The sequence below is a fragment of the Pipistrellus kuhlii genome, unplaced genomic scaffold (assembly GCF_014108245.1).
Source record: "Pipistrellus kuhlii isolate mPipKuh1 unplaced genomic scaffold, mPipKuh1.p scaffold_m20_p_7, whole genome shotgun sequence".
Lineage (NCBI taxonomy): Eukaryota > Metazoa > Chordata > Mammalia > Chiroptera > Vespertilionidae > Pipistrellus > Pipistrellus kuhlii.
The window spans coordinates 26,045,838-26,057,124 of record NW_023425573.1 but is presented as its reverse complement, the minus strand read 5'-3'; the positions used below and the strand labels follow the sequence as shown (position 1 = coordinate 26,057,124).

The window sequence follows — 11,287 nt, the reverse complement described above, 5'->3', positions numbered from 1 at the left end:
AGAACCATCAATTAGCTGCCTTCTGCACGCCCCATTCTGGGGATCGAGCCCACAACCTAGGCATGCGCCCTTGACTGGACTTGAACCCAGGACCCTTCAATCCGAAGGCCGACACTCTATCCACTGAGCCAAACCAGGTAGGGCTGTCTGTGGCTTTTCAATGTGTGTCAGTAAACCGGAAGTCATCTGACACACCCTGTCCTTGGCGATCCAAAGGAGAGGTTGGCTCAGCCCTCAGCCCCTTGGAGCAGGGCCACAGGCTCCTCCTGTCCTCACCGGGACTGGGAGGAGGGGAGGCGGCAGTGGTAGCAGCTGCCTCCCTGGACATCTGCTTGTCCTGTGTCTCGGCTGCCATCCTTACGTTCAGTTCTGCTCTAAGCCCCACACCTGATTTTCCTTGACAGCATCCCCACCCCAAGCTTTGATCTCTCCATGCACCTGGGCTACTTTCTCTGGAGTTTACAAAACCAATGTCCCCTTCTTCCTTCTTCTGGTGCCCCCAGACTCCATTGCCTCACACATTTTGCAGAGCAATAGCTCTTGCCTCTAAAAACCACACTTTGCCAAAGATCATTAATGGCTTCTGCTCAGTAATGGGGCACCCATCCCGCTCCCTCTCCCTGGCACCATCCTCCCAGGCACAGGTCCAGGCACAAATGGTTCAACTGATGCTTCAGCATTTTTTACTTTGCCTTCTTCCTTCCCCACAGTGTTTGGGAGGGAGGTGAAAGGGAGAAGATGGAGACTGATTTCTCTCTGCTTTGAATTATGCTACCTCCCTATGTATGAAGTTTTAAATTCCTTTTTTTTCTCCTCTCTGCTCTGGCCAAGTGGCTGAGAAGTCTCCTTGGTTCTCAGGAGGGCGAACTGCCTTTGAGGGGCGGCAGTATCTGGCCTGGAGGGGTTAAAGGGAAGGGATGGGACCCATTCAGAGGAAATCTTCTGTAGGTGTCGTTTATTGTCTAACAACTACTCCATCACCACCTTCTACTCTAGAGGCCGGAAAAGTGAAATGTTCATTTCCCAGGCTCCTTTGCAGCTGAGAGTGGCCATGTGATAACTAGTGGTATCTCTGCAGAAGTTGGCTGAGGGCCTTCAGGGAAGCTTTTGCTTCCTGATAAAAAGGGGTCAGAAATGGCTGGCCCCTTTCCTGCCTTGAACACGGATGTGAAATGCGGAGCTGTGGCAGTCAACAAGCCTGGGTCCCTGGTAGCTTTGTGGGACAGCTGAAGCAACCATGCAGCCACAGCCCTGCCTGCGATTCTTACTGTGTGAGAAAGAGGGAACCTCCATTATTTAAGCCATGACTCGGGGGGTCTTCTGTTCCTTGCAGATCAGTGCGTTCCAAATGGAGTCATCACCCTTTGAAAGAGGGTGGGCAGCCCAGCTGGCCTGGGGAGTCGTGTAGGGACAGCCCTGGCTTCATGGACAGCTGGCCCCTGCGGGTGTGACTTCCTATGGGGAGAAGATGATAGAGTTCCACGCCCCCCAGAGAGTGGACCAGCCCTGACAGCACCTGGAACCTGAGTGCTGGGGGAGTGGGTGCTATTGGGGGACCCTCGGTGGCTATGGGAACCTGTACAACAGGCAGTTTGGATTGGGTGTGGCATTTGGAGTTGTCTTTTCTGGAAGGCTCACAGCTACCTGAGCTAGGCCTGACACCACTGATCATCTGCTGATTGAGAAGACCCGCTGCCAACAGCACCACCGTGTGGCAGAGAGAAGCAACGACTGCCCGGGGAATCTAATCCAAGTCCCCTTTCTTCTGTGCTTGAAATAGGGACCCTCTGCGAGTTGGTGGACGGAAGTGGTGGACTACTCCAGGGAAGGCCCAGATTTCCTGCTCATCGACAGGTGTAAGTCCAAGCTAGTTGGAAATTCAAAATGTGTACCTGGAATTTGTAGGTTATTTATATTGGAAGGCAGAAGTAAGTAGGGCCAGTTTTGGTATTCTCCTTCAGTTCCATTGAAAAACTAAACATGTCACCTTCTGTATAGCTGAGCTCATGAGGCTATAGGCACCTCCTGAGGGAAATGGGTTGAGCTGTGAAGACCTTAAGCCTGGACCTCAGGAGGTGAGTTATAGGGCCATCTGCCCCTGCTCCAGTTCTCAGCCACCACACCAGGCTTGACGTAGGAGACTTCACAAGAGGAGTCCATCTTCTGCGACTGAGGCCCTCCCACAAGAAACGAGATCAGTAATCACCTCTTAATTTGTAGGACACATGTAGCAATTTTTATTCTCACAACATCCCGTGAACGGGTCTTATTTTATGCATATTTTGCAGATGAGAAAGCGAAAGCTGAAACATGAGGAGTGGCTCGACCAAGGTCACACAGCTCCAAACTACTCAAAACTTTGTCTCTTAAAGCTACAAACATTTATTATCTCCCACAGCTTCTGGGGCCAGGAATCCCGAAGCACCTCCGCAGGGTAATTCTGGCTCAGGGGCTATCGTGGGGAGTGTGATTGTATCCAAAGGTCCTGCTGGGGCTGGAAGATCCACTTCCAAGTTCACCCCAGGGGCTGCTGGCAGGAGGCCTCCGCTCCTTGCCTGTGTGCCTCTCCATAGGGTGCTCTCCATGCCTCCTGGCTCCCCCCAGTGAGAGAGAGAGTGAGAGTGAGAGTGAGAGTGAGAGTGAAGGAGGGAGAGCCAGAGCAGGGCAGGGTGGGGGCATTTTGGTGTCTTCTATAACCTAACCTCGGAAGTGACATACCATCACTCCTGCCTCACTCTGTTGGTCACCCAGACCAATCCTGGTGTGGTGTGGAGGGCGCCACATGGAGGTATGAGTACAGGAAGTGGGGATTGCTGGGGCCATCCTGGAGGTGGGGGACCTCACAGAACCTCCTCCAGCTCCTCCAGCTTCAGGCTTTGGCCCTTAGGATAAGATTGATGAAGTCCCCTTTGGGGTAAAGTTGCTAGATTTAGCAAATAAATATATAAAATGCACAGTTAAATTTGAATTTCAGATAAATATAAATAATTTTTTTAGTTTTGCCTGGCAACCCTACTTTGGAGGAGAGGAATAGGAGACCCCAAGGGGACCCTCTAGGGAAGGGCTGAGATCTGGGGCCTGGGGTAGTCCGGGTGAGCTGATGGGCTGACCTCTGGCCTCGGTAGCTGCTGGGCCCAATCCTCCTGCCCTAGTCCTCAGCTCCCTACAGGGACCCAGACAGAGTGACTGAAGCAGAAAGAGCTGGGAAGGACATTCTCAAACATTGGTGCTCCCACCTCTGCCCAAAACCTCCTTCCCTAAGGGGTCTGGAAAGGGAGGCTCCTGGGGGCCTCAGAAGCCAAGGCTGAGGGTTGACAGCTGTAGGAACCAGGCAGTGAGGGCACAGGAGCCCACCTGCTCTACCCCCACCTAGAAGAAGGGGAGGCAAGAAGAGGCCACTTTTTCACAGAGGGGTCCCAAAAGGCCAGCCTGAATGACATTTTCCCTGGCCCTTGAGCTAGGCCCCTGTTTCCCCCAAAATCGTCCGGCCCCACCCACCAGCCAGTGTCCACTCTCAGACCTTCTCAGTGGCTCCTATCTTTATTCATTGAGGAGTGGGGCTTCACCTTTCCTCGTCTTGGGAGGCACAGCTCACCCCCACCTCCACCGTGCGGAACAACTGGGCTCACGTCTCAGGGCCAGGAGTTGCCTCCCTAAGAGGAGCACGTCCTTTCTCAGACACCCCTGTCCACACAGCTCCCTGTCACCCTGAAGGCCCACCCCTGAAGGCGCAAAGCCCCTCCGAAGCAGCCCGGGGAGCTGGGCCAGGCCAGGCAGGGAGGCCCTCTAGATGAAACGCTTGTCTTGCTCCAAGTAGGAGAAGGGGTCCCCGGGGAAAGGCTGGGGTGGGGGCTGGTTGTAGGCCCCCTGCAGGAGGATCCAGGCCGTGCCCACCACCATGGTGGGCGTCACCACAAACAGACAGAGTTGGTCTATTGTGCTGGCTATCCGGTTCCAGCAGTCCTTCTCCTGGGGAGAGGGAAGGGGACAGAGACAGTGGGGTGAGGAGGGCCCGCAGAGCACAGGCCCACGCCCCCAGCTGGGGCCCCGTGACAGACGTGTGTCGATAGGTGCCACCTCCGGCTCACAGAACAAGGGGGCCTTCTGCATGTCCCCAGCCAAGGCCCAGGCCCTCCTCTGGCCACAGGCAGGCCTGTCACGCTGTCAGCCCAGGAGACGAAGAGTGGGGCCACGGTCTTTATCCCAGCCACTCAGTGCTGCTGGGAGCCCCAATGGGAACTGGAACAGGGCGTCCTTTTCTCAAGAGGAAACTTTAGAAAGTTGTGTTGTATTGAACAACCATAGAAGGCTGCCTTTTAAATGCCTGACTGTGTCTGTAGTATCAGGCTTGGAGTTGAGCAGGGAGGGAAAATGACTGGCAGCTGGGAGAAAGAAGGGACCCTAAGGGATGTCCAGAATGTGAAGACATGTGCCTGTGTGCACACCTGAGTGTGTGCCTGGCCCAGTGAGCTGTGAGAGGATTCTAGGCAGGGGCTTCCCGATTCTAGGGGGCCTGGATTTTGCATCCATTGCCAACTCCTTCCTCTAAGTTGGCATGGGTCTCCGAGAGGAACTGTGGCCCCTTGAGATAGGCTACCCTCACTAGCACACAACAGGGACACCTGTGCACACCACTCACTCACCTCATTGTAGTTGTTCTGATCCCTCATGTGGTTGACGATGAAGTTGGCCCCCTCCACAGCTGGCTTCAGCTCACTGAAGAGGTCATGCTGGGCCTGCTCAGAGCCTGCAGGGGGCTGGCCTGAGGAGACAGCCCCGAGGCGGGCGTGAGCCCTGCCCTCCCCCCTTCCCCACCTCCCACAGAGGGGCCACACCCAAACCATTGGGACCCACGTGCTGTGGCGAGGCGCCGGGCCAGCCCGTGCCGCTCTGACTGCTTCTCGAACATGAGGTCACTCCGGGACTTGAGCGAGAAGTACTCCTCGGCCTTGGAGATGTAACCCAGGGAGCTGCTCCTCCGGACCAGGGCCCCGGGGCTGGGGCTGTCCTCCTCGGGGAGGGACAAGTGTAGGAGCCTGGGCAGGGTCTCTAGGAAAAGCTGTGGCAGATCAGGGGGACACGGGAAGGCCATTTAACCAACACGGGTTGCCTTCATCCATCCAAACGCCTGTGACCCCATTTCTGACTGCCACAAAGTGCCAGGCAGGATTTTACAGATGCCAACCACCACCTATCAAAAGTTATCCCCAAACGGTTCCCTTAAGCCTCCCCACATCAGCTCCTTCTCGTCCCCAGAGGGAACCACCGTCCTGACTTTCATCTCTAGCATTTGGTTTTGCCTGCCCTTGAACTTCAAGCAATTGTGCAGCCTGTGTTCTTTTGTGTCTGGCTTCTTACAGGTAACAGTACCCGTGGGAGAGCCATCCGCGCCTGCGGGCGTGTGTAGCAGCGGTTGGTGCGTTCGCACTGCAGGGAGCACTCGCCCACATGAAGTATCCCAGTGTGGTTGCCCAGACAGCCCTCACCTTCTTGACCCCCTCGGACAGCACGTGGGTGCTGGGCGTGCGGAAGTGGATGTTGAGCACGATGACACAGATCACCACGACCATGGTCACCAGTATCATGCCGAAGAGCAGGAACCTGTGGGCACACGCTCAGCCTGGAGCATCCAGGGTGTGGCAGGACACGGCAGGGCAGGGCAGGGTGATGTGGGGCGGGGCACGGCGCGATGGGGGTGGGGTGAGGCGAGGTGGGGTGTGGCCGGGAGGAATGGGGTTACATACTTGCCGATGAGGGGGACGGCTACGGATGTGGCCGGCAGCCGCTTGGAGATGAGCAGCAGGAAGACAGACTGTGCCAGCAGCACTGAGATTGCCATTGACGTCTTCTCGCCACCTGAGGGAGCCTGGACTTAGCTGTGATCGCTGGTCCCTGAGGACCCTGTGGACCTCGCATGGTTGTTCACAATACCGGGGTGCCCTAATTAGCATAACGGGCTTTGTTGCTAAAGTGATTGGATTCAGATCCCAGCTCTGACACTTACTGGCTGGGTGACCCTGGGTGTGTAGCCTAACCTCTCTGTGCTTCCGTTTTCTCAATTGTTAGATGTTGAGAAGACCAAGTGGGAGAGTATCCTGAGTGCTGGTCACTCCTCCTGGAACTGAGTAAGACCTCAAACACCAGCTGTCACCATTAGCAATGCCCTGCCACTCAGCCCTCCTAAACCGTAGATCTGTGCGTGTCCCCCGCATAGTCAGCACCAGAGGAACACCCCAACTCCAGCCCGGCCCTGAGCAGACCATGCGGTGGCCACTGTGGCGCGGGGTCCCGGGCCCTGCCCCAGCACCCTTTTTCTATGTGCAGTGCACCGCTCACCCTGTCTCAAGCAGGGGCAGGCCTGGATGGCATTTGTCTCTGGGACTCGCTGTGCCTGTTCATAGTAAATATCCCAGAGCCAAGTAAGCATGGGTGACGTGTGTCCTTCTAGAACTGGTGAATGGGGTTGCGTATCTCCATACCTTGGTTCTCTAGAGCTCCCATGCCCGCACGCCCCCCATCCCCCAATAGACTCAACCACCGATGGCCTCCTGGGTGCCAGACCCACGGCCACATCAGACCTGTCTCCTGCTCTGACAACATGCCCCTCATGCCTGGACCCTGGGCAGTGGTGACCCCAGGGAGCTCCCAGGAGGAATGAGAGGCTGGCTGAGGCCGGGTGAGAGGCTCACAGTCGGCTGGCAGGTAGAAGACCAGGTTGATCATGAAGGAGATGAGCACACAGGGCACCAGGATATTGATGATGTAGAAGAGTGGCTTTCGGCGAATGATGAGGTAGAAGGTAATGTCCTGGTGGTTGGGGCTGTCCAGCGGGGCACTGGGGTCCATGTTGATCTTGGCTGGCCGGTGCACTATCTCCCACTCCCCATTCTCTGAGGGCAGCACGCAGACACCTTGGAGTCAGTCTGGGCAAGGGGGCTAAGGCGGGGCCTCGGGGCAAGGTGAGGGGCTGGTGGAGTGAGGCCCCCTGCAGGGGCAGCCAGGCCTGTCTGCAGGGCCCTGAGGGGGGCACTCAGAGGAAGGATCAGGTCCTGTTTGTGGGCCTTTCCCTGGGGAATGGGTTGGAGATTTCCCAATCTGCAAGGGAGAATTTTTCCTCTGGGATTAGTTTTTGTTTTTGTTGTTGTTTTCTCTTTGGAAAACATAAAAGCTGAGGCCTCATGTGGCTCAAATGTGGAGTCTTGGGGATAACAAGGCAGTGAGAGTAAGAACCCCCTCCCCCAAGGTGTGATGGATCAGCGGATTGTGGGTCCCCTCTGATGGACAGGGGTGACCCCATAAAAGATCTGAGCCAGGCCCTAGCCTGTTCAGCCCTATGGATAGATCATCGACCTGTGGACTGAAAGGTCCCAGGTTTGATTCTGGTCAAGGGCACATGTCTGGGTTGCAGGCTTGATCTCCAGTAGGTGGCATGCAGGAGGCAGCCAATCAGTGATTCTCTATCATCATTGATGTTTCTATCTCCCTCTCCCTTCCTCTCTGAAATCAATCAATATATATATATATATATATATATATATATATATATATATATATATATAAAGATCTGAGCTTGGTCACAAGTAGGGGGTGGAGGAGGTATTGGGAGGGGATGACATACACCTTATCAGGATGACAGTTGAAGCCCCACCATACCCCTGGGTGCTCCAGGACCAAAAGACTAACTACCCCCTCACCTGTCAGCCACATCCATCCCCAGGGACCTGCTCAAACCCGGAGGGTCTTCTGGCCTGGGCAGAGGCTAGAGTGGGCACCGTGTTCAACTGTCTCTGCGTTTGGAACACAGTCTCCCAGCCGCACTCCTTTTCCTCTCAGTATGCTGGATTGGTGGTGGTGGTGGCGGTGGCGGCGGTGTGTGTGTGTGTGTGAGGTGTGGGTGCACAGGCGAGCATCTCGGCAGTGTCCCTGTGACTGTATGTGTGTCTGTCGGGCAGGTCCTGAGGGGCCTGCCCTCCTGCCCACCCGCCAGCTGCCGCTCCCAGCACCTGTGAAGCCCTCGGGGTCGATGATGATCCACTCCACAGTGTATGAGCGCTTGTCTTCTTCCTCCTGCTTCAGGCTCAGGGTGATCTCCTTGGCCGTGTACTTGAGCGAACTGGGAAGGGCAGTGGGTAGAGGGTGGTTCTCAGCCTCGGGCTGGAGAGATGCCCCAGGGTTAGAGAGACCATTGTGGGGGAGGGGAGCTCTGCTTGAAGGTGGCCCCGGCAGGGTGCCCTGGGGGGAGGGGTGGTTGGAGCAGTGGGTGCACCTGAACTTGAGGGAACAGTTCTGCCAGTCAAAGGGGAAGTAGGTGACGGAGATGGGACAGGAAGAGCGGAAGATGGCAGGCGGCAGCCAGAACACTTGGCCTGACGGATAGACCAGCACGTTGCAGGCGTAGGAAATCTTGAAGGTGCCGTCATTGCTGGGGACAGGGACAAGGGCCACAGTGAGCATGGGCCAGCTTCCAAATGGCAGGGTTGGGGAAAGCAGAGGAGGGAGGGCAGGTTGGGGCTGGAGGGGGAGGCTCAGGCTATTTAAGGAAGGGAGGTCGAGTGATGAGGGGAGGCCAGCGAGGGCTGAAGCTCTACTTGTTCTCCAGCACAATCTCTGGGAGCCACAGCATGTCCGGGGGCAGACGCAGGACGCTGATGTTCCCAAAGTCCTCGGCATCCCACTGCAGCCGGCTGTCCATCCAGCCCTGGAGGCAGACAGGAATGCCAGCAGTGGGTTCTGCTATTGTCCTGACCCCTTCACTCCCCCCGATTTCCCCGAGGGAAGGCAGGGCAGGGTCTAGGGCTGTGACAAATGAGGTTTGGGGAGGTGGGTATGGAGGGGGGACTCGGGTCTGTCACGTAGGACGCACACTACACAACTAAAGGAACATTATTCCCGTTGTGGATCTAGGAGACGAATGCCAACGTTATGATCTTCTGACAGGTGGCAGAGCGTGTCTCCTAATAAAATCAGGATAGTGACAATTTCCCACAGATGAAGAATCTCAGTCCACCCAAAGGCTCTGGCTGGGCTGATGGCTGCACTAGGTGGGCAAAGGCAACTGGCAGGGGTTCCTCTGCAGGCAGGAGCCAGCGCCGCCCGCAGGAAATGTCTGAGGCAGAAGCGGGCACAGGGAAGCCTAGGCCCTGCACCCTCTCCGAGCCCCCTGCTCTGAGCGAGGTGTTCTTACGTGCTCAATCCACACATTAGTGGTGAGGGTCTCCTCGACTTCTTTCTGTAAGCAAACAGGAGGGCTGCATCATTCCTTCAGCTGCAGGCATTCACCAGGCACCTCCTCCCGGCTGCCACCCAGGGGAATCCAGGGCAATTGGCCTGACCAAACTCCTACCCCAAGCACTCAGGAGTGGGCGGGCAGGGCAGGGAGCAGGGAGGACACAAGGCCTCTGAAGTATGTTATGGGGGTGATATGGGGGAACAGCAGGAAGGGAGGGGTACCAGCCTGAGGGTCTGGGGGCAGAAATGGCACCAAGAGAGGAGCTGCCACAGGCCGGCCCTCGGCCTTGAGCTCCCCTCGTGGCCATCCAGACCGGGAGAGAGCCAGGCCACAAGGAAATTGTCCCTGCCCTCCAGCCCCCAGCCCAGCCATGGAGGGGCCACTCACCAGGGAAATGAGGTTGGAGAGGGTGAGGGCCAGGGAGACGTCCACGCTGTCCTCTTTGCGAGCCACAGGCCGGAGCTCCTTGTTGTAGGCCTTCTCCGTAAACAGGTACCGGATCAGCCGCTCCTCCTCGTTTAGACCCCAGCAGCCTGGGGACAGTTGGGGAACAGGAACGGGTGCTGGGCAGGGGCCCAGGAGTGGGGCCCTGGTGGTCGGTCCTCCAGGGAGAAATGGCAGTGGGAGTGGGGAGGGGGCCATGAGGGGACGAGGCTTTGGGGGAGCTGGGTGGGTGGGATGATGTCCAATCTTACCACAGACAACCAGGGCGGCCAGCAGTCCCAGCGTTAACACAGGCCCCTCCATCCTGTCTCCCCAACTAGGTCCTGCATCTGCTCCTGTGCACTGGGCTGGGGAATGCGGGTGAGTGGCAGAGGGGACAGGTGCAGCGTGGGGGTGGAGGAGCTGAGGAAAGAGGCAGCCGGAAATGCAATCCGATGCCTCTGTGCTCTGCTGTAGGGCAGAGATCCCGGGGCAGGTGATGAGGGGGTGAGGATAGGAACTGGCTAGCAGGGCAGGAGCCCAAGGACGTGAGGCAAAGATCCCGGGCTAGGGGTCCCCACAGCTAGCCAATGGGCCGAGGGCTGGGTGGAGGCACTGGACACGGTGGACGGTGCTGGTCAGCCACGGAGTTGCGATAAGCAGGTCAGCTGCCATTTCTTGGGTGGCAGACAAGTCTGCTCAGATGGGGGCTTAGCAGCCCAGTCCCGTCTTTGTGACTCCTAACAACTGCTTCTGAAGGCTGGACCTGCCCTGCAGGGGCCCCACTCCCAGAGCTGGTGTCCGCCATCCAGTTCCCTCCCCACAAAAGCTCCAGCATTGTCTCGGCACCTCATAAATAACGTTTATTAAAGCAGCTGTGATTTTCTGATGACACATCTGGGAAGACATGTGGGTCCCCACCCCCTCCCCCCCTCACACCTGGGCAACTGCAGCTCCCTGAACCCTCCCAGCCCCTGGGAGCAGGAGGTCCTAACCAGTGGCTGGGGGTGCAGACATGGCTCATGGCTGTCTGGCTGGAGGAACCTGAGGGCCCTGTGGGTGCTGACCCCCAGCTCTGCCTCGCACCCACTCAGGCTCCCTGGGGCTCTGCCTTGGCCTGAGCAGCCAAGCGGAAGGCCTGCAGGGCCTGCACCAGCAACCGGGGAAGGCTTCGAGCCAGTGTGGCTGGCTCCAGGCCCACCAGGCCCCCAAAGACCACACGCCGGTCTCCCAAGCCAGCCCGAACCCAGGCTCGGAAGAGCCCTGTTATCGTCTTGGAGCTCAGATCGGCCAGGACCTGCAGAGGGAGGAGGGTGCTCAGGGGCTCCAATGCTACTCTTTGTCCCCTCCTCCTGGCCCCCCAAACTCTCACCCAAACCCACCCCCTTCCTTTCAACCCCACAGCCCTGCACACTTCCTGCCCCTCCACTCACATCTTCCCTCTCCCCACCACACCTTCATGCCCACCCAATACCCTCGCTCACACACAGCTGCCCTTCCTGCTTCCTCTTGGATTCTGGCCCCCCCCCAGGCTATGGGGGTGAAGCCCTCCCTCCTTCCGGGGAGGGTGTCCGTTCTGTCCCCCTAGGTCTGCCTCAGAGGCCACTGTGGAGGAGTCGGGAAGCCTGGAGACCT

The 11,287-nt window shown here is 57.5% G+C and overlaps 1 protein-coding gene across 3 annotated transcripts in view; it reads right to left on the bottom strand.

Moving 5' to 3' along the window:
• Positions 1 to 2,828: 2,828 nt before the first annotated feature.
• LOC118708965 (acetylcholine receptor subunit delta) overlaps positions 2,829 to 11,287 on the bottom strand; it is a 28,181-nt gene continuing 19,722 nt past the window's right edge. For 2 of the 3 annotated variants that reach the window (XM_036420609.2, XM_036420608.2), the window contains 12 exons: positions 9,925 to 10,075; positions 9,617 to 9,762; positions 9,185 to 9,229; positions 8,589 to 8,698; positions 8,267 to 8,422; positions 8,004 to 8,113; positions 6,690 to 6,890; positions 5,745 to 5,856; positions 5,487 to 5,601; positions 4,855 to 5,059; positions 4,644 to 4,762; positions 2,829 to 3,969 (listed from right to left, as the gene is read on the bottom strand). In XM_036420609.2, coding sequence (XP_036276502.2) covers positions 3,787 to 3,969; positions 4,644 to 4,762; positions 4,855 to 5,059; positions 5,487 to 5,601; positions 5,745 to 5,856; positions 6,690 to 6,890; positions 8,004 to 8,113; positions 8,267 to 8,422; positions 8,589 to 8,698; positions 9,185 to 9,229; positions 9,617 to 9,762; positions 9,925 to 10,075 — 1,653 coding nt within the window. In that variant the 3' untranslated portion in view covers positions 2,829 to 3,786. Of the gene's footprint in view, positions 3,970 to 4,643; positions 4,763 to 4,854; positions 5,060 to 5,486; positions 5,602 to 5,744; positions 5,857 to 6,689; positions 6,891 to 8,003; positions 8,114 to 8,266; positions 8,423 to 8,588; positions 8,699 to 9,184; positions 9,230 to 9,616; positions 9,763 to 9,924; positions 10,076 to 11,287 lie in introns of those variants that run through there. The other variant, XM_036420612.2, reaches the window with a different exon arrangement.